The following is a 23,902-nucleotide window of genomic DNA, read 5'->3' as shown; positions in this document are numbered from 1 at the left end:
AGCAACGACTAACTTATTATGCGTTCAGTTCATGCTGCAAACGCGAGTAAGTTTCGATACTAGAGAGTCACTTGTTTTCAATTGGTCGTCAGCAGAGTGATGTCTTGGAAGCTTTGAATATAAGGAAGTCAGACTTTCAAGTTCCCTTCCAGGGAGATTTAACGTATTATTGTTTCCACAGGTGCAGAGAGAGGCTGGGAGAGAGCTCGGGACTCAGCAGCAGGAGCGACATGCCTCACACAGGTAAAGTAGCTGACAACCCGTCTCATTTTGTATTCAGCCATCCAGCGAACCGAGGGTATGGGATAAACAAGGCAGCTCTGGTGGTTCAGCAATAGACTCTGAGCATTATAATCTTACTTCTGGTATACACACTTATCGCTGAGTCAGTAAGGTAACACGAGTTCGATTTTACACTTAGGTGGAGAAATTAATTGCTTTCTTGCTAAAATGTTGCAGTTCCAAAGCATGTAAAAACCAACTCGTTTTGTAGACAACATGAATAAGGCTGAACCAAAAAGCGTATCGTTAAATTAGTTCCACTTTGTTTCCCACAACAATGTGGAGGCGTTGTGATCGCCTGTTTTTTTTTCCGAAGTATTTTTTTTAGATAAATTTGTACTATGATTTTGTCATGAATTCTGATGACCTATGGGCATACAGGTGCTTACTTATTTTCAGCTTCATTTTCTTAAACACTAATCCAACCTAACCTCCTTACTAGCACAAATAAAGTGTCTGTATTTTTCTTTGTGAGATATATGTTCGCACCCAATAAATTAACATCATCAGCATAAACCGTAAGGCGATGTGTAGCTCTGATCTTTGTATATTCTAAAGCAATGACGAAGATTGCGATGAAGCATCCAAACAATAGGACAACCGTCTATTTCATGACGTAATATCAAAGATTTTGTCTATCAACTACTTAGGCCGTGACGTAGCTCAGGTGGTTAGACGCCGGTTTGTTAAGCGGAGGCCCGAGTTTAATCCCCGGCGATTTCAAGTGGCAATTGAAGTTTGCAGCAAACGAAGTAGCACAGGAGCCGTCTCTTTCCGAGTGTTTCCGTTTCTCCCTGTTAATCATCACCCACAACTGCTCCATTCTCTTTTATCACCGATCCACGAGGTGTGTATCAGCGCATTATCACGTCCTCGGTGCTAAGGAGGCGTCTTCGCCTCTGGCCTGGTACATGGCTGGTCTCAGAGTAGAAGTAGTTTCATAACTTCTTCTGTTTCGATTCTAAACTAATTTTGACCTCAAGTCTTACATAATTTTGAATATTCACGAATTTGATAAATTCGCGAACATACACCCATATATCCCGAGCGGGATTCGAACGTGTGATCTCGGTGTTCAAGGGGTTGCTGTATCAGACACTTCAGACTGGCGAGGCACGACGCAGCAGGAAGCACATTTCCTTTATTTTGCTGCAACCGAGCGTGAAATTTGTAAGCACAGGTTTGGCTTTATGAACGGGTCATCGGCGGGGGGGCGGGGATAAGTAGCTACCTGGCAGATTGTATATGCAGGCTCAAATCGCTTCCGTCACGCTGTATAACGGGTGTCGAAAGTCAGGCGCGGTCCATGTCTGTCTCGCAGCTTATGCACGAATAATAACGTTGCTACAGATAAACGGGCTTCATTATTCTTGGCATCGCATTATAAAGTCTCATATTAATTTACCGACGCTGTCAGTAGCTCAGGTTTCACAGCATCCAATGGAATGATGAATACTGAATAATGAACTGAAAAAGATGTGGAAGGAAGTTGTGGCTTATTTATACTGACCAAGGATTTCCGTTGTTTTTGTGAGTTCCTCCAAGCAACTGTCGAGGCAGTACTTTAAATTAGTTCACGGCCATTTCCTTCCATATCCTTTCCAATCCATTATTCTCTGATCAACCTATGATCGGAAGTTACAGTATGAACTATTAGCAGTGCCAAATAAACAAATAAAAATGAACCTCGTAATTAACTACCAGTCTAGATGCCTTAATAACTGACCACCTGAGTAACTAACTAACAATTATCTATGTTACTAATTCACCAACCCTCGGTAACAGATTTCAAAGATACGAAAAGCCTTTCACTGAATCCATTTCTATATTACTCTAATTCAACTTACATTATTCAAATATATTCCATTAAGACACATTTCAATAGTATCCTCCAATCTTTGTCTCTGTCTTTAAACTTGATATTATTAAAAAGTAACCTTAAAAATTTTGTACAAACGTTCTTACCCTCTTCCACTCGTGTTGCCCATCGTAACCGCAACAACACATCTCAGTTGATACGGTGTCATTAGTCACAATCCTGCTGGTACTACATGCAAACTAGTCACGGAAACGAAGAGCTCTCTTCGTTACCCATTTATTTCAAGATGGCGCCGAGCGCTGTGCTGAGTCAGTCAGCATGAAGGCACAGTCCGGGTGGTCCTCTAATTAGCGCCACGAAAGGTGTGACAGGACATTACAGGCCTCGAATGAAAATAGGTTCTTTCCTATGGGGCAGGCCCAATGTCTAAACGGGGCAATTGAGAGCAATAATTTTCAGATTTGTTCCAGACGACTCGCGTGCGTCCTTCCTTTTGCCATAATCTTTATCAGGGGTGTCAAACCCGATTTCTGCCTGCTGATCTAACTAAATGGATTTATGTCCGATATTTTTAATATCAGATATCATAAAATAACTCCATGGAATAGAGTCCTTGAGACACTGATAGTAGTTCAGATCTTCGAGTTGTTTTTAGTTGTTTATGAAACTAAAAGTTCCAGTACCGTGTTCACTGAAGCCCGCTACTGGACCCTATCCTGAGCCTGTTTAATTCAGTGAATAAGTTCACACCCTATTTTCATATGATACACTTTAATATTATTATGATACACCTTTTCCTAGGTGTACGAAGACACCTCTTCTCTTCAAGTTTCCTGACTAAAATTTGCTGTATACATTTCTTATTATTCTACGAGTGCTAAATTACCCGCCCATCTATTATTCCTAACTTACTTTATCTCTATAATATCTTAAATGAGGTCAATTAATGAAGCTCTTCGTTATGTAATTTTTTTTAAGTTTACTTGTGTGCGTGTAACAGAAATGTAAAAAAAGAGGAGAATTGACGGAAAAAGAGTCAACTTTCAGATTTCTTCCACAATTAGTGAAAATACTTGTTCATTATATCTTTGTAGCGAAAATATTAATGTTCTGCATTGAACAGTGTTGGTCATCCCCTACCAGAAAGTGACAGCATTACCGCGTCACATCGTGTGAGGTCTATCTTCTCTCCCCCCCCCCCCCCAACGGGTGCTGCTCTAACATAAGATTTTTATATTTCAATTTGCTATCGAAATTCAAATACTCGAGACATGATACAGATACAAAAAAACGCTTATGTGCTTGCACGATCAAAAACGCATGCTATGATTCTATCAACGTTTTGATTGTTATGTATCTGGACTAAATTGTTCCTGAGACTAATTTCACAGTAATTTTCAATTAACACAGAAGAAATAAGACTGGACCTCCCATGAATTTTCACACAGACGTTTCATTAAATCAAGACATAAAAAATGTGACAGATATTTTTTATACCACAAGTTATTCAGATTTCATTATTCGTGATAGCCGGGATGCTCAGCTCAAAGGGGCACATCAGTTAGTTACGTACACCTCTTCACACCGACAGGGCATTGTTCCCCGAAGGAGATGTGGAGGTAAACCTCCATGCATTCTTTGCGCATTAGCTGCCAAACACAAGCGCCACTCCAAGTCTGTCTATATATACATCCACTATATTTTTAAACATGGGACGGGCTGCTCCATGTATCTGGGAGGTTAGAAATGCGTTTAAAATATTGGTCGGTAAACGTCAAGGGTAAAGACCATTTGGTAGACCTAAATGTGGATGGGAGGATAATATTAAGAAGATCACAGAGTGACAGAATATAAGGATAAAGACCGGACTGAACAAACTAAGGATAAATTCTGCTGGTGAATTTTTGAAAGAAGAGAGAAGGTAATTTCTCTGATAATTTAATCACTGTCAACTGCTCAGTATGAACCTGTATCAAGGAATTAGTATATTTAAAGATAAGTATAAGGAATGATGATCAGGCCTACATATTTTTCAAAACAGCAAATCAAATCATAAAATTTTTGTATCCGTAGGGACCGTGAAACTCGATGTTAAATCAATTTGTGGACAACTGTAAGTACGAAGTATGTGACACGTGTTTACGATCAACGAGGCTAAATCAATGGTAGAAATGAAGTGCAATTCGTTAACATTGCGCACTAGCACACTTCAGGGAGTGATAACGGTGAAATGCCAGGTATTAACGTAAACATAACGACACAGACCGTGAAATCCCATCAAATTATCTCATGAGATATTACAGCAATCCCGTTACTTTGATACGCAAAATATTTACACAGCTAAACGGAATGGCTTTCTTTGACGGGTTTCAAGTTTCAGTAAATCCGCAGGTAAGAGCCATAACATTTCACTGTTGTCACTGAAATACTGAAAGGCGTCAGGACTGTAATACGCAGAGATTAAAAGGCTTAGGCTTGTCCAGTCGATTCTGCAGACTTCAATGTCGCATCTTCCAGCGTTCGGTTGAAAGGTAGTAACATAGGGAAGTTCGAAATATTTTTCACCAGATTATTAACTGTCTGCTGTGTTCTTTGAACAGAAAAGTGTTTAACTGTCAGGAGACACGTGGATTAAATTTTTCTCGATTAAACAACCGAGTAAAATTTAAAAAAAAGTGGTTTACCGTTTTCGAGCTACGCATGAGAAATGTCATTAAAATAACCGGTACTTCGTGTGATATCTGAAAAAGTCGGTGACAGGAAAATGACCCACCATCTCTCAATTAGCCAGCTTAAAATTGATTTTCAACAAAGAAAATTATAAGTTATCGTGGAAATATAACTAACACAAGAAGTTTCATTACGGCATTTGAGGTTCTCACGGCGCTAAAGATGTAAGTGCCGTTCGTCTGGTTTGTTGCACCGTGTGAACTCGTAAGTAGGTTTTTCAGCCCTGAAGATGGTTCTTTTAAAAAAAAATCACCGTTCAGAAGGCTAAATGAATCATCGATTTAACCGTCAGATTAAGAAGTAATAAACCATTTTCTCAGTCCTAACATTTGGTATTTCAAATAAATATCATGTCTACAAAACTGTTATAACAGCAAATATTTGCACAGAAATAATCGAAATTGAGCTTCTGACTCATGCTGTACCAAACGAGTCTGTGAGATTGAGCTATTACTTCTCGAGAAACGGCCTGCGGGCAGCCGACCCTCAGTGTTGATTCACAACCTGGCAAGACCCGACCTCACCCTCCTATTTGTAACATAAAACACTTCTGTAACAAAGTAGCGTTGATGAACAAACCTGTAGAAACCCTATGTCCTGGGCTGTATTTAGAAGGGTGTGCATTTACGAGCTAAATATCCATAAAGAATTAGAGTTGGCGGTAGAAATAAGCGTTTTTCAAGGTAACATATAATTATGAAAAAATGTTGAGATCGGAATGAACGAAAGCAGCTGCTAGAATGTGGAATGGATTAATGTGGCTCAGGATAGGGAGCAGTAGTGAGTTAATGTGAACCTTCGGCTTACGTAACAGGCGAGGAAGTTATCTAGCTGAGTGACTACCAGCTTATTAAGAAGGATTCTCCTCCACTGATTTGGTCAATAGGTCAGTCAGTTTTCTACTCTGACACTGACTTACAAATTCCGGCACATAAGTCACAATCTGTCTAAAAATACTTTCTTAAATACACTCCCGCGACTGACACTTTGGGCCCCGAGTTGTAACCGCCTTGATGCCCAAAAGGAAACCGAACAGGCCTAGTTAATTTAATCTGAAACTTTTTTTCCGACGGTTGTTACAAAGAAGCAAAACACAGCGCAGTTATAAATCACGTATTGAAGGGAATATATACAATTTATGTTATGTTTATGATCCAATTATATTACAATATTTGGGCAAAAAAAACATTTTTGATCGTAAATGAATTATAAAACCGAGCTATTATGACATGCAATCAGCGTGGTTGTCTGACAGAACAGGTTCTGTAACAAATGTTCCCTGAGAAAGATAAACCCGTGTCTCAAACCGGTTCGCAATTACATTTCATTGACAAAAAAATAAAAAAGAGTTCTGTTTAAAATGCCGGGGCACGTGAATACTTTGGATGCTTGAACCTGCGTACTGGAACAGATTACATTCATGTTACGACGCGCATTGCGTTGCGCATGACAGTTCCAAGAACAGTTGAATAACTTACAGCGCATAAACAGTGCAAACGGCTCCAAACGCATTCTTTGTCATTTTTATACTTCATTGGGTTTATTTTTCATAAACTGCAGATACCAGATCTACTACAGCAAAGTAAGACGCCACTAGCAGAGCAATTAGATATTTACAGTATTAAAACGACTTCAGACACAAGTAATCGATGTCAATGACAAAGGCGCTCCATCCAGTCCTTTGAACGACGAAACATTTTCGGGAACAATTTAAGACGTTAAAGTTGCGTAAAAAGTAGGGTCATATAGGACAGATATAGGCCGAATTAAGAACAGGGACAACTCAGTACAGTGACTGGCTAAGAGACGGGAAAGCTGGAGAAAATATTCCCGACAGAACATATTGACTCTTTTTCTTTTGTTATTTTCTAGCAGAAAGAGAAATATAACGTATATGAAACAATGACCAAAAGTTATTTGTTGCTACACGGGGCCGAAACATGCGGACTCACAGAGAAAGGTGCGGTAGAGACGGAATAATAACGGAGAAATAATTAAAGCAATGAAGAATAGAGACTAATGACAGAATCAATGGAATGATAGAAAGGGGCAAAATCTAGGCGCCGTACGACTTCAAAAGCGGCGATAAGCCGATATATGGAGTGTTAAGGCAATTTCCCAGGGCGTCAGGTGGTCAAGGCGTGGAGTTACAATAATCCACTTCTCTCTCAAACTGATTTGTACCTCCTCCTAGTAAAAGTAAGAAAGACCTGAAGGAACAAAATATCCGGAAAGGAAGGTACAAACGGAAGGAGATGAGTGACTGGAAACACGGCCAGAAAGACAGGCACGCTGCTCTTTCCGCAACCTAAGACGCGCTAATGCAAAACTTTAGTCTTCGATTAATTGATTTCTTGGTTGGTTTTATTTCACAACACAGCTGTTTGTACAATTGCTCATTCGATTAATTACAGAATAAAATCTATTCCTTTAAAGAACGGGTTCACATCGCCTTCTTTTGCAAACATACAAGGCATCAAAATGCAAATTTATGTATTCACTTAACGTATAAACAGCCAGAAAACAATATAAAAAGCCCGCCTAATTGATACAGCGATGCTAGAAACACAACTCGAGCCAATTTCTGGAATCGATATGAATCACGTTCATTACGATGATTCAACCCAATACGCTCCCCCATTTCATTTTCTTTTATTTCAGAGTAAGCATTTTAAATCTTTGTTGTGCGATTCTTGTCTTCTTTTGTAAGACTATTTTATTTTTCAGAATTTATATAATTGGTTTCACAACCTGGGCTCTGACAAGATTTGGTTTGTGTTCAAGTTAACGAAGCAGGTGCATGCAGTAACAAGTACGAAACTGCTGCTGGCCATCGCCTCCTCACGAACGCAGCCAGCGGCAGTTTTGGACTCTCATAACAAGGATTTGACATCATTCGACCTGCATTACTTCCACCACAGGTAAAAGTGGAAAGGGAGGTTGCTGTAAGACCAGAATTCCAGGAAATGGGCAAAGAACGAGGGATGAATACATTTATATCAATTACAACATAAACCCAATGCTAACATGGCGACTAAGCCAAGGAATATTAAGCACTTTCTAACATTAAAAATAGTAATAAGTTATCGAATCTTTCTCAGATGAGGGAACTGCTTATGACACAACAGCTGGAAACATTAACATGCTAAATACGGTAGATTATTATTTTTGATGAATGAGAAACGGTGATCTTGTACCACTTCTCTGTACTTATCGAACTTAGTAAAGGAAACCTGTTATGTTACCATGGTAACGTACGATTTCCATAGTTTAAAATTCTTTATGTTTATTAGGAAATTTAAAAAAAGCATTGTTTAGAAAGAAATATTTTCCAGAATAATTTACTTCTAGCAAGAATTACAGTAGTTTCTAAATTTAAAGTAATTCAACCGACAATACCACTAAAGACCGGTTTGCTAAATAATAAGTCATCTAAAACTGTAGGTTTCAGTGTGACCAAGATTTTTATTTCCTGTCACGAAAAATGCCATGTATTTCCACTCAGGAGCCGACATTTCTGCAAGAATATTCCCTCTGGTTGGGTTCACAAGTTAGGCCCATCGACCAAAAACATGCAATTGTCTATGTAAGACTTGAGGTTTTCACAGCGGTGAGTAAGAAGATTTCCGTCTTCTGGGTTGTTGCGCTGTGTAGTCTGGTCGATGTTAACCAACGTTTCACAGGTCATACTGCCTCCGTCATCAGGGCGATCTCTACACAGCGCAACAACCCAGAAGACGGAAATCTTCATGCAATTGTCGTTAAAAGCCACCATTATATTGGATTATTACTTAATTATGTTCAAGAACATCCCCTATTCAATAATGTGGGTCACCCTGAAATTCATTATCAAACTTTTTTTAGATATATACATCATTTGAATTGTTATATTATCTTAATTAAGGGGAAGTTTAATATATTTCCGATGATTCTGCACGAACACGTCTACACAGAACAACAATGTTACATTTGTCTACATAATTTAAAGAATGGACTGAGGAAGGAGCATTTTATAACTTGAAATAACTATTTCTTAATTTTCTTCTAAATGGAAAATATGGCAGACTATCAAGAATAATCATCTGACCCAAGATGCCGTAAATTTCAAGTGTAAGCGCTGGAAAGCCGAGCATGTAATTATCTAAGATAGAAAACATTAAAAATCAAAGATTCCGGCACGATATCTGGTAGCACACATTTTGTTCAGAAAGGCAAAGTCAAAATAAAAAGCAACCCTTAGCCAGGGAAACCGCTGAACTAGCAACGTCACACATCACGAGGTGCGTTCAAAACGAACAATGACCTTTCAACCGTTAATGCCGAACTGAGAATAATGGAAAATATTTCAGAGCAATATCGATATTAAGGCATTATCTTTATTAATCAAAAGAAGACTGTTGAAGGAAAACAGATCAGCGTGCTTATGACATGTGTCATGATTCAACGTCATTAGAACAGTAAAAATAAATATAATAAGGCACGAATATATCTGAATATCAGATGCCATTCAGCGCAGAATCTTTGATCTTCCAGCGCCATACTTAAATACGCAAAGTTTAAGACGTGCTTACAAAAATATAATTTTATACGCCTGTGTTGTTTTGCGTGAGAATCGAAGTTATTTGATGACAGATTTCTGATGAGGAAACTTTGATCTGAGAGAGCTGAAGTAACAGAACAATAGAGAAAAGTACACGAAGAGAAGCATCTTAATTTGTACACTTCGCAAACAACAGGCCTGTTAACAGTAAAGAGGCCGAGAGCTTTGGTCACAAACCCTGAAGAAAGACCTAGAAGTAGACGGGAGGACAGTATTAAAATTGACCTTTAAGTAATGGGTGTAACCTGTCTTACAGTTAACGGCCAGAGTTACTGACATTGAAGTAGGTGGTATATATAGTTACCACTGGGTTTTAAATGATAAACCTATAAAGTATAATGCTTCGGAGAGTTAGAGAGCGGCACTACTCTAGTTTTATTATAGTTGCCTGCCCGAGGCAGCTCCAGGTAGGGTGGGGAAAATAGGCCTATACACGGTGTGACAAGAAGCGACCAGAATTACCTGCCTCTATCTCAACTGGCATCGTAAGTCATCACAGAAATAAAAACAGGCGCTGCCTGGGGGCAGAACAAAGCTCGCGTGGTGTGGATGTAATTTCTATCTAATGGCCGATGGTTATCGCAGGAAAGGAAATTCTTCAAGACGGAGAAGGACACTTTTAAAGTCTGGACGATTGTTTCAGAACGAAAAGATAAAATATGAAGGGGGGGGGGGGGGGTTCAAACCAAGCAAGTGTCAGCAACGGCCAAATTTTTTGTAAAATTAAAGAGGGGCGGGAAGAGACGGTTAACTTCGTTACGTCCAACACTCGCCTCACCGGATTACGTAAGTTTGGCTTTCGAGTAAAAGGATACAATACAAACTGAACTCTAATTAAGCCATCAAAAAAGTAAACACATTTTGTTCTCTTTATCTGACAGTCTATAGTACTCCTGTATTCTATACGAAGTAATATATGCCTAGCAATAATTTTTATATTTGCTTTCAGTTTTGTAGAGTTGTAAAATCTTTGTGGATTTCAGAAAAAAAGAAATAAGGCGGTCTTCTGGTATGTAGCATCTTGTATTCTTACGGTAGATAAAATAATAAATCAATGATTGAGCCCGAACGACCTCTGCGTTCACAGCTTCCAACTGCTCCCGCCTCCCACAAGACACAGTGTTCACGAACCTGGAAACGGTATTCACCGCGGAATGCCTGACGTTTTTATCGCGGACTCTTGTCCAAACGTGTAACATTTCGCAGACAGCTGTGAAATCTTCTTCTGCAGTCTCATAGACCTGTGTTGCTCCTGCTTATTTGTTGAACCTTACTATCTAGCGTTTTGTTTTTCTTCAGCTATGGTACGTGTTTCTCAAGTTATAATTTAATTATTTTGAAGATTTATTTATGTTTCTTATATGTTGCTCTTTTTATTATAGCCTCGGAATAACTATTAAAATCGTTCCGTCTGTCCGTCCTTCCGATTATCTGTTCTCACGTAAAAGTCAAGAACTCTTCAACTGTATTTTTCATATTTGGTATTTTGGATCTTTACGAAAAAATTGTCAAGCCGTTTAAACTTTAATTTCGAACTATAATTTTAATAACGAGTTTACGTGAAAGGATTTTCTTGACATATCCTTTCATTTTTAAACCCCAAAGCCTCTGTACCACCTGCTTTAAAAATTAATAACTCTGCATTTTTTGTATTTTATAGATTTCGTATAATTCTCACAAGAAAACGGGGATTATTTTCCTGGCATAAATTAAACACTGATCTCTGTAGAGGCGAAGTGTGGTGCTTTATTTGCGGTACGGACTGTGTTATTAAATATTGTTTAGACGAGCTTCTGGTTCAAGGGGTCAAAGAGCATTATCCATTTTGATGAAGCGCAAACTGGACTTCGTGGTTGCCATGACAACGGCAGACCAACGTTTATTCTGCTGAAGGTCCTCAGTCATCTGCCCTTCCTGTTTATATGGAACATCAGAATCACTTACAGACACAAAATGTAGAATTATTAAGCTCTAGAGTCCAGACATTTCCTAACTTGTGTTTACTTTTTCATCATTTATTGTTATTAATTACTATTACTTTTACTGTTACTCTACGCTTAATGACGCTTTAAACCAGGGGTGCCAACCCGCGGGCCGCATGTGGCCCGCCTTGAACATTTTTCCGGCCCGCGAGATTCATCACACTTTTACAAAATATATTTATTTTATAATGAATAATAGTAAACACAATAATAATAACTCATTATGTTTCAATTTTTCACTCCAAAAAAATGTCTATAATTTTATATGTGGCCCGCGGAGTTATGATGCATTTCCAAAGTGGTCCGAAAGATCATTTGGGTTGGCCACCCCTGCTTTAAACAGTTCTCATTGCATAGCGTTGAACAATACGGTGATTAAAATAATGAATTGAAATGGACACGGAAGGAAGTCTTGTTCAACGTACCATTTATACGAAGGATTCATTTAATATTCTTTTCTAAAATATTACTAATCTTTATCCATGAACTCTAGTGCATATTACAGGAAGGAAAACGAAGTTTTCAGAATAATACTAATGTAATAGTTATACACAAAAGCGTACAAAAATTGAATACACGGTTGTACAATGACGCATGACTTCATGAGCCGAAAACCACTGAAATGTTTCTTACTTTGGGTTACTCTAGAAACAAAAGTGGTTTTGTTTTTATAAAAAGTCTAAGTGTGGAATGTTAACCTCGGAAATATTTATTCGCCCACGTATGAAAGACGGCAATACAGTTACGTGGTCCGTAAGCCTCCGCTGGATGCAGAGACAGATGACTGCAATGTTGCTTCCCGAACAACCTTGATTCGACCTAGCCAGGATACGCTAGCAAAACGCAACCGGTTCTAATATGCTTCTTTGATATGTCGTTTTTTAAGATCTTAGTTGAATGGCCAATTTTCTGGCGCACATTATGATCCACCATGCTATATGCCCGACCCATCTATCGACACGCCTAGTAACCGGAAATCGATGCAATTGTTTTATGAAAGAATTATAGATTATATTATACAAAATATCCATATGATCTACCAAGTCACACGATGTTGATAAGGGTCATGACTTGATGTTTAAAATATAAGTCAAACCACAAGTACTGTATTCTTTAGTCGATAAAATCTATTAAAACGGCGAAGGTTTTGCAGAAAACAAAACAAATAACTGTCTATTTTGGTCTTCTCGATTGCTTCGTCGTCTGGACAACATAAAATTTCAAAGAAAGTAACTAAACATCCAACTTTCTAATACTGTAACCCGAAGGTAAAAAGCCTCTCATTTGATGCAGTCCTGAGACACATTCAGATGGATAAAAAGTGTGCAACTGTTTTTATTTACTTGCAGGATATAAAATAAAACTGTAAAAATTCTCACCCATAGAGAAAAAAAACAAGTACAATTTAAAGAAGATATGCCTATAAGTTTAGTCCTTACACTTCCAGACAGGAAACGGAATATGAACTAAATGTTAGCACGCAGTCGCCAAATTTAATCTGTTATTTATTAATTTATTCGTAAATGTGTTCTTGATCTGTTACTATCATTCCCAAATAGACCTATTTGTGCTTTCTTACATTTTCGAAGCATTTAATTTTGTATTTTGTATTTGTTGACTAGTACTTATTACAATTAAATGCTTATTACGATATAAAATTAGTTATACAAATCAGCAACTACTAACAATGAAATCAGTAAGAAATACGATGCATAACGTGATTCTTAACAACCGATTGAAATTGTGATACAGAATGACAGCTCCATCTGTCCACTGAAGAGTTACACCTGTTCGAATCTGAAGTACAGAATTATCATAGTAAGTAAGGCTTTAAGTTACGTAGATAAACGAATTAGCAAATCTGAGAAGAGAGCAAGAGCAAGCCATCAGAATTCGATGCTCACCTGTTCGTTTCTTTTGTTTCCTCAGCGCGATGTTACATTTTTATTACACATAAAATTCGCTACGCTGGTTATCTTGATAATGCAAGCAGTTTCGTACGAAGAATATTTCAAACGTAGTTTGGAACGAATGAGTGTTAGAGGTAAAAGAAAACTTAATGAAAAGTAAAAGGCAGAGAAGAAAGATGACAACATTAAGGTACTAAAAAAAGATGAAATATGAAGTAAAGGAAACAATTGGTGTCGGTTGAAAAGATAAATGGTCGGCCACCTCAGTTTTTTATACGCGGTGTTGTTGTTCATTTGTTTAAGAGGAGGAGCGAAGGGGGTAATCATTTCCTCATTATCCATATAATTTCAACACGGAGCCCGAAGGGTTGAACGTCTACCGTTCAGCGCACGGCTGTGTTAATAGCACTGCAGCGTTTAGGCGGGTGTTAGGAGAAGAACAGTTCTGTAAACTAATTGATATCGGAACATCAGGAAGTTACTCTGGTACGCAAGAACTGGGGGTTGGTTCGGAGGTTATTTATCGAAGCAGTATCAGCTGCAGAGAATATTTGAGAGGATGATTATGAACAAATTGTATTTATTGGTCTATTTAGCGACGATCTGCCGAGTTATAAAAAAATTGTCAACATATTCTTTTCATCCTCGTTTCAGTTTTCCATGTGGTCAATTTATCGTCAAAACTTTTATATAAATCCTTCCGCATTTGGAGATACACGTTCACCTTTTCTTGTAACTTAATCAATTTAAGAGAATAATGTAACCACAACGTTACTCTTTACGTAATTCACTCCATTCCCTATCTGGTTCATATACAGGTATTATCTCCCTCTAGAACTTGTTTAAAATAAGCCACTATCACATTATGTTTTACCTTCTGGCTAAAATGACGGATCTAGGACATACAAAACAGGAAAAAAGTTTAACCAAATCCGTAAAGCTTCACGGCTGAAAGTCTGGAACTGGTATTTGATGTTCGGGAAGTTCTGGATTCAAATATTCCCAAGAATATTGCGATGCCGATTGAGACTTTTCGTGGCATTCCTCAGTCCCTCAAGGCAAATACAGGTCTACTACCTCCAGTCAGACCACGACCGTCTTCTTCCACATAACTTCTAATTTATTTATCATCTGGTCATCTTACGAAAAAGGCTTTAATCTGAGCTACTAACAGCGCTGTTAAAATTGCTTGTAAGATTTAAATGTAATAAATCAAGTACTATTACTGTTAAAGTAGGTGGATAATTTTTAATAAGGTAAAAAATTAATAAACGTTTTAATAAATTTACACCACAATACGTAACAGAAATAAATGTTAAAATAAATGCTTTGGCATGAATATTTGTTGCAGGAAAATGAAGTACAAAAGTTGTATTTTTTCCTCCACAAATCTCGTCAATTATATTTAAATCTTTAGAATTAAGCATAATTTATACTTATTACGAAGGGCGTCTTCACGTTAGTAATTTTTAACTTAGTTAAGACTCAATTGCAAAGGGGTACGCATTTAATTCTTGAATGAAAGCCTGTAACAACGTGTAAACTATGCTATAATAACAACAGTGGGCACTATAATGAACTGTTTCAAATCTAACATTTTCCGTCTAGAATTCACCACGGCGAATTCCTTTAGGGATCACGTAGTAAATCTTTGTAAACATTTGGGGGCGCGGGGAGCGGAGGGCTAAAATAAAAAGCTGATTCAGACTGGATGTCAAACCAAGGCTACGAGTTCACATTATAACAACAATTTGTTGTTTTTCTTTCTTGTGGCAGGTGCATTCAGATTTTCCTGTCGTCTAATTTAGGTTTTCCGAGAGAAGCAGCAGGAAATTGCGTGATGCATGTATCTCTTATTTGTTACTCGCGCACGATTCAGTTGGTCCTTGTTTTTTATTGTGACGGGTTACCTAAGCAGCGCAATCTGTAAAACGTCTGTACTGAGGAGAGCTAAGCGCGTTGGCCGCGGTCAGGACTCTAGGAGAACGGTTCCTTGCATCTGAACCATCAGCACGATTAAGCCCCTGCTTTGTTCCAGTTACAGTAATCAAAACTGTTTCTTCTTCTTCTTCTTCTTCTTCTTCTTCTTGGACAAGGGTTCTTTCCTCGGGGGTAATGCGGCCGGGGTGTGAAGCTGTACACTGAAGTGAAGAATAACCTCGATTTCTCATACGTCTTCTTGAAGTTGTTAATTAAGCTCTGAGAAATAACTTCAAGTTTACCTGTTGCTATTTCCCAGCGTTCACCTGGAGAAACTGAAGAAAACCACAAACGCCCTCAATCATTGCAAGAGATCACAAGGCTGCAGTTCGACACGTGCACTTCGAATCAGGATTTAGAAATCTAGGGAAAGAATGAAAAATGTATTAAACAGAAGCAGTCTTTTTAAACTCCCAGAAGACAACCATCTTCATGTTGTAAGAATTCCTGCAAATGCAATCCTCAAGCTGCCGTCTCAGTTTTAATGAAACTGCTGAAGATGCCCTATGTTTCGAAAACTCTGCCTACTCAATCATCCATGAATCGATATCATCTTCGAGTAGAATTCAGTACATAACTTCATTTGGAACTGTGACGTTAAATAACTTGCAAACCAATAAAGCGACAATGCCAGTAATGTGGGTCTTCTGTTAACTGCACACAAAGTGAAATTGGGCGTTGCACCCAAGGGAAGGCAAGAGTTACTGGCTTTTCCAACTTCCGAATTGATATATTTTCAATCTAAAGCAACGGAGGGACAGGTAGCAAGGTCGTCCCTCCCGACCGACATCAAACTATCTCCTTCACGTCAAATTAACCCCCAAATCTATGGGCTTATAGGGGAGGATGTAATTAAAACCTAAGACATCGCCCATCATCATTATCGTCAGTGAAGATAAAACTTAAAAAGATATTTACGGAGGAGCTGCCTTTGAATTATAATTCTTTTAGCGCGAGCTTGACTGTCGGACCTGAAATTGAAACGCAGACCTAGCTGTGTAAAGTAGTTTTCATCGACATACCAATCAGTATCGACTGGAGAACGCATCGATACTAATATCCCATATTTACAGATGTTTGTAGTGGTAATGTGTAAATATATTTAGACAGCATTACAAATGATTCACAGGACCGGAATTTACCAGTATTTTAGATATACATGATTTTACTTCTAATAAACAGTTTATACTACTTACAGTTGCTGTAAAACTAAGGTTTCAAAAGCATCTTCACTGTAGTAGTATATTGGCATTAGTAATTCTCCTAATATAATGTAACTTTCAGAATAAACTGTGTCATGTGGTTAGTAGATGTTTCAACTAAAATATACAAGACTAACTTTTTTGAGGGTGTAAAATTTGGTCCCTCACTTTAAGGGAAAAATACAAGTTGAGGATGTTTAAGAACAGAGTTGTGATGAGAATATTTGGACCTAAAAGGGATTAAGTAAGCGGAAGGTGGAGAAAACTGCATAATGACAAGCTACATGATTCATACCCATCACCAAATAAGTTATTATCAATTTACTTGCACTAACTTCTCCTAGATATGAAGTAATCAACGAGATATTTTTATGCAATTCTTATTTTTCCCTTCACCACTATACCTTCACCAACACTAATTTCAAAATATGATGCCAATAAAGATAATGGATGCACCTTTCAAAAGGCTTACCTGGCTGTGGGATACACCTTGCTTTTCGAGATTGGTATCTCAAGGTAGGTCTACACATATTTCATTTGATACTTTTAATGGGAAATAACAAATAGGCTATTACGCTTTCCTAAAATACACTACAACAAGGCTAATAATGTCACTCTTCTTCAGTTAACATAGTAGTTACCGCTTCATAGAAACGTGCGCTTACAAAATTTATTAGAGTTTTCCCTTCAATTAACAGTTTGTGGGTATATTATTGGACTGCAGGAGGAGTGTGTCTTCCAGTTTGGCTTATTCTAGTTTTTAGAAAGCCTCGCCTCTTTACTGGCAAAACATAAAATTAACCGGGGATAAAAGACGTTAAATCACCCATAAACAATCTAGAAGGAAACTTTTTTGAAAAAAAAAAATGTACACCTGTATCGGTCCGCTGGCCCTCCGTTTCAGTCTTCCACCACATTAACACTGCATTCATAGGCAAACCCTAGTCATAAGTTGCAATTATGAAGTTATCACATTCATAGGAAGGTTCAAAACGTTGTGCACTGCCTGTCTTTCTGTTTATCGTGATTTAAAAGCACACAGATGAGCTCTAGCTACCTGAGCCTAGTTCTGATGAGGTTCAAATTGCTATTGAAAACTTTTTTTAAAAAAAAGGAAAGAGCATCTCACGTAGAGGGGAAAAATGAACAGAACTGATCGAAGCTGATGGTAATACATGGCGTTCTGAGATCCACAAAATTGTTCGCTCTGTGGGGGAGATCAGAAATGCGTGCAAAGCACGGAAACGTAATGTCATGAGTCCTTCTTAAGGAGCTTATAGCCACGTAGCTAGTCGCCTTTTACGGAAGCAAAAGTTCATTACCATGTTCACAATGAACTTGCAACGGTCCCTGTGGACAAGATCTCATCCTGATTCTTTTAGGTCAATTTTAATTCAATTGCCCCTGTTTTCAAATAAACTGAACTAGACAGGATCAAGGCCATTCCAAGTTCCAAACGGCCAGACTTCGTTGTTTGGGCCATTCCACGGAATCTGACCAAGTCCGAGGCGATGTTTAAGATTTCGTAAATTTTTTTTACAGCCAAGACTTGTTAACCCCCTGCTTAATACCCTAGCTGGAGATCCACCCCTTTCCGCCCCTGTCAGTGGCTGATATTCAAGATACCCCCAGTTACCTCCATAGCCTGAGGCCATATCTTTCATCCCTAATTGAACATGTGCCATGCCATGTTAACAAGAACTTCAGTAATAGAATTGCTCATTAACAAACAATAGCCCTGATAGGATACTGTGAACATAATAAAATATAAAATATGAGGAAAATGAGGCTGAAAGACAGTTTTCGCAGCGAATGTAACAAACATGTTATGTCCATTGAGCTGATTCGACGGCTATTCACCGTCGTGCACTTCCTCGAAATAAGTGCAGCGGAACCGCTACATGGCAAATTCGGTCCGTTCTTTCTCGCCATGGACCAACTGTGTGTTGACAGGCTTTCTTAAAATCTCATGTTGTTCTTACGTACGCCCCATCTTCACCACCAATAATAATATCCACGCTAAATAGCCACACCGCAGTGTGGATAGAACTTTGCAGCAAAAGATACCGTAAATGGAAGAACGTGCCTATATGACGCTTCTCGCATGTTTCTATCGGACGAGAAAGCAAGAATTAACGTTATGGGAACATTAAACATAAAAGAAACAAAGTTTGTGGGGAGGAGAGAAAAATGCATAATGAGAGGCTTTATAGTTTGTACTTCTCGCCAAAGATTGTCAGGGTGATCAAATCAGGGAGGATGTGACGGATGGGACATGTAACACGCATTGAAAAGATAAGAAATTAGTCGGCTCGAAAGCCTGAAGGGAAAACATCACTCGGAAGCCTTGGGCATAGATGGGAGGATAATATTAAAATGGGTCTTGTACGGTAATGAATCTTAATTTCCATAAAAGGAGGAAAATTTCTTCTCTGCTCTTCGAAGTTAGTTGGTTCCTCAACGTACTTTTCTCTTTGCTAAATCCGCCAATTTAAACTCAATCGCATAATTTCCTATCCAGTAAAGCTACCGTCTTTTTTCTGCACTATACGATGTCTGGCAACAAATGTTTTAAACGCCCTGTAGATATAAACCGATTACACAGCCACCTGACTATGGACATAACATGATCAAAACGATCACTTATGTCATCAGATAAGTTCCATAACGCCAGACATTTTTTATAGGCACGAGGTCACTTTTTTGTGAAGGACGTTGCCCGGGGTGACAACTGCCTCAATTAATATGCCATTTTGTATCTAAGTTTTATGTTTCTAACGTGAAGTGCCTACAGACGGGGAAATTTCTTCCGGATATTTTGACGAAGTGTGTAAAAATCGTTTATAACGAGTTAGAAATTAAGTTTTCAGGCTTACAAGAGCCTGCCACTGGACCTTGTCCTGAGCTGGATGAATCCAGTACACACGCTCATATTCTATTCCCTAGTGTTAATTTTAATATTAACCTTCAATCTGCGTCTGGGTCTTACCAGTGAGCTCTTACTTTCAGGCTCTGGAAGCAAAATTTTATATGCATTTATCATCTTCCCTGTCCTCCTCAGTTTCGCCATCCTAGTAGTATTTGGTGAGGAGAACAAATTGCAGCCACTTCGCTGGACGTTTTGTCTGAGGATCCGTGGTGTCGTGTTACCCTCAGGTCAGGCAGGGGTGAACCAGCTGGGAGGGGTGTTCGTGAACGGGCGCCCTCTGCCGGACTGCGTGCGTCGTCGCATCGTTGAGCTGGCGCTCATGGGAGTGCGTCCCTGCGACATCTCCCGGCAGCTACTCGTCTCCCACGGCTGCGTCTCGAAGATCTTGACCCGCTTCTACGAGACCGGCTCAATTCGCCCCGGCTCCATTGGCGGCTCCAAGACAAAGGTAGGGGCCGGTCACCCACTGCATGTTCTCTCTCTCTCTCTCTCTCTAATTATTTCCTCTTCTTATTTCTGTCAATTCCCGTTTTCCTTTAATTCATTTTCACTCTGACTTCCACGCATTTCTTTAACTTCTATTGCATACGCCCGCTTTTCCTTTTTTCATATGTCACCTTTATCTCTCTTATTAATCTTCCTTTTGTCATTTCATATCCAACACACTCGCCCATTATCTGGAAGACAACCTGTAGTTTGTGGAAGACACAACAAAAACTGTTCCATCTTCTGTTCACACAAATTAGTTAGTCTGCGATCTCCCTTCAGCTTATTTCACTTCTACAGTTTATTTATATCCTCTATATGTCCTCTTATCTTCTCTTCCTAAGTCAACTTATGCATTCCTTTCTCAGTGTGTTTCTTTGGTGTAAAAAATATTTCCGATTGAAAAGGAAATTCAGAAAACTTCGATATCAATTCTGGCACATCAATGTCTCATGCGACATGCCAAACTGTCAACAATTCACCATTGCCACACGAAACGTTTTAATAACACTCTTATTCGTGTTATAACACGTGTTTATTTTAAATGTTGTGATAATAAAAACCGAAGTCCCTAAAACGAGCAATTACAGGACGAAATTTCCGTGCGTAAAAGCAGAACCACAGAAAGCCGATACTGCATTTAGACATTTCTCGCAGCCATCATTATATCCATCTCAGCACGCCTATGTGAATTATTTAATGTCATTTTATTGTGTTCCAAGTTTCCACTGATAATATTTACAGTTGTGTTTGTTTGGTTTCCCGGAGCACGGAATGTACAGCGGTCACACGCCACAGTGTCCGTGAGGTCAGACCGACTACCAGCTATAATCTCAATCCTCCATCATTACACATTACGAACACGTCAAACTGCCGGCCTTATACCAAGGGACGCCATAAACTGAAAGTTGTTTGGGACATTTACATTCCCATGACGGTTTATCTGAAGACATTATTTCAAGTGACAAGTTTTTGTGAGAATAGCGTATAAATGCGAAGATGAATTCGAATGGCAGTGCGGAAATAATGTGGGAGGAAGCGATCGTGGCCTAATTTAAGAAAATTTCGTAATATATGACTTGCCGCGAGACTGAAGAGTAGGAGAGTCTGTATTCTGACTGAGAAGTGAACCCAGAACCTCCTCATTACAAACACAAGTGCAAACTACTCAAACTCAACTAATTTTGTTATTTAAGTTTCCGATCAAAACGATTAAATTACTAACTAGAAGGGCAGTGGTCATGGTTCATTTTAAGGTGGCATACCAACCCTTCTCTGAGTGTAGTGAGGAACGTCACGACATTACCAAGGGTTCGCCCGTCTTCAGTCAAATACTTAGCGGGAAATCTATCCTGTGGGGTTAAGCCAGAAATACGTGAGGTTCAAGTTCTAGTCCACTCCCCCCCTCCCCGCCATACGCCTCCACTAGGTGGTGCTAAAGCACGTGGACAAGAATGACGTTTGCATTTATGTTATCGTCACAGAATTTCGAAGAACGGGCAGATTCACTGATTTACTGATGTATCGCACACGCATGAACGTACTTTGTTGAGTAATTCATAAATCTATATCTCTTCACTAGAAACATAAATTCCCAGGTAAGCTTGATCACACATCGTGATGCTAAATGTCCATCAGATTTAAAAAAAAGACAAGCTATCAGAGCCTCGCCTTTAAGACAGAATTTCACTATTTCTTACGCATTACATGGGAGCCGAAACTGAATAATTATATGTAGACAGAATGTACGAGAGTGGGCGGGCGTTCTTTCCTCAGTGAAGTGGCATCGCCATTTTAACACGTGTGTGTGCTGCTGAAGATCCTGCCCGCAGAACCACTTTCCACTTGCTCAAATTGGTACCTATATCAAAAGTTAGGCCGGACTTCACAGAAAACACAGGTGAAGATGCTACCATTAGTTTAGCACGAGGCTCCTTATAAATTTTGTTTTAGTCTCAACACTTTAATAAGGAGAAAATTATAGCAGAGTTTAAGTAGCCGTTTGCAAAGAGTGTTCTACTCGTGTTGAAAAGTTAAATTTCGCTTATAGACTCTGTCCGTTTGATGAGGCCAGTTTTCTCGTTGAGTAAAAAAGTAGTTTGTTCTGTCTCACTGCTACGAGCCTAACAAAAAAGGAAAGAAACCCACACAATTGTGTCTGCACCGCCATTTTAACACATTATTACAAAACTTGGTTTTTCAAATTTTAACCTCCGTCCCTAATTGGAAACACCTGCAACAATTTAAGTAAATGATAGTTTTTCTATACAATATTTACAATGCTACTTCTTAATTTGCATTGTGTTTCTATAGTAACGCACTGAATCTGTGGTAACTTACGGGCATAGTTAAGCATATTTGAACTGGACGATTTAAACTGACTTCGATCAAGTGACTGACTTCCTCACTGAATTGGCATTTTATAAGGCTTACATTAATATAATAAAGATGAATGTTCATGCGCTCATAATAACACGTTTAACATTTAACGTGTCACTGTCGGTTGACATACGATGTTTCCTCACCACTACAATTTGATGTTTCATTGGCTGTCGACATATTTTGAACAGTTTATGTTTCTTCAAGTCCGAAATGTTTCTCGTGATCAGTTATCAGTCTGTCCCTGGTTATTTAGTAATGGGAAACTTAAGACGAAACTATATACAGCCAATTAATTATGACGGCATTTCTAAAAATTATTTCTTATCTCTGAGTGCTAGATTAATTAGGCAAGAGGGTAAATTACGGTTCCATTGATTCAAAATTATCCGTAAATTTAAAAATGACTGCAAGGCGTAATCCGTTATTGTTGAATAATATTTATTAATGTTTCTGTCGAAAATCAAGCTATAAAATTATCGATTGAATACGAAACAATTACTTATGATCATTTTCCAGCACAATAAAACGTGAGGCTTCGTGTCGGGATGAAATATTACTCCTGTCATGTGCACGTTGCACTTTCAGGCCGCATGAGATAACTCGCGTTTCCATATTCACAGAAACGGTCCTTCGTGATACGAATCACATTCAAACACAATGAAATCCGAAGATGGCTGTCTTCTGGGTTACAGCGCCGTGCAGTCTGGTAGAAGTTTACCGACGTTTCAAAGGTCCTTGCTGCCTCCATCATCAGGGCGACGACTTCAATTCACATGGAGAAAACTGCACAACGACCGACCTCAAAACTGTTATTCTTCACCTAAGAGACCACGCGTTTGACAAGCAGCACGTACAAGAACGCCGACACAGGCTATGAACACAAGATTTTATTGGCTGAAGATTCAAACCATGAGACTGACTGTGACCAAAGGCTTTGTCCAATTTCATAAAATTGTGGCGTCCAGTAAATTCCGTGGCTCTTGTCTGTCCTTCCGTCACTTGTGAACAGCCAATTTATATGCAACATGTGGCTATAATCACAGACGCCGAATTTTGACAAAGTTTCATCCCACGAGGTAGACCATGTTTTTTCCTCAAGAAGAATCGAAAAGAAATGACGTGAGATGTTAGCTATAAACCATCTAAAAAAAATATATCAGCCCAAAGAAAAGAGAAAGCTGAGTACGTGTCAGTCATCAGGCCTTTCGTTCCAAACTTCTGTGCCCAAAATTGTGCAGTCATCGAAGCCTGACCACCTTTCGTGACCACAGTAATGGTACGACGTGCATTGTAGCAGCCGCTGTTGATCTTGGCTCACCAACCCACGTTTTAATAACAGACGCTCCACAAAACATCTCAGTACAACACTTCGCACCTCGTACAAGCAATTATACTCCGGGTTAGGACGTGTCTGCTAGCTCTCTGCAGTGTTTCTTGTGTTCTGCCTCATCCCGTGCAGGTGGTTTCCTCTCAGACAATCAGCCCTTTAAAACACTGTGGTAAATATATGTACCACCTGCTTTAACATTCAGTAACTCTACACTTTGCCCACCAAGTTCTGAAGAATTTATAATAATAAAAAAAGTGTGCCGCCGTTCTA

The 23,902-nt window shown here is 38.9% G+C and overlaps 2 protein-coding genes across 3 annotated transcripts in view; one reads left to right on the top strand and one right to left on the bottom strand.

Annotated features, from left to right (window-relative positions):
• The window catches only part of MED20 (Mediator complex subunit 20), a 204,785-nt gene that overhangs the window by 150,534 nt on the left and 30,349 nt on the right, over positions 1-23,902 (bottom strand). The gene's annotated exons all lie outside the window — the stretch shown is intronic.
• Positions 1-23,902, top strand: part of LOC110840846 (paired box pox-neuro) — a 49,862-nt gene that overhangs the window by 7,720 nt on the left and 18,240 nt on the right. The window contains exons 2-3 of the mRNA XM_022086124.2: positions 182-243; positions 19,662-19,882. Coding sequence (XP_021941816.2) covers positions 231-243; positions 19,662-19,882 — 234 coding nt within the window. The 5' untranslated portion in view covers positions 182-230. The remainder of the gene's footprint in view (positions 1-181; positions 244-19,661; positions 19,883-23,902) is intronic.

This window comes from Zootermopsis nevadensis, unplaced genomic scaffold (assembly GCF_977971745.1).
Source record: "Zootermopsis nevadensis isolate Lab colony 2312 unplaced genomic scaffold, Znev_1.0 Znev_ptg000029l, whole genome shotgun sequence".
NCBI lineage: Eukaryota > Metazoa > Arthropoda > Insecta > Blattodea > Termopsidae > Zootermopsis > Zootermopsis nevadensis.
This window is presented reverse-complemented; position numbering and strand designations above follow the sequence as displayed.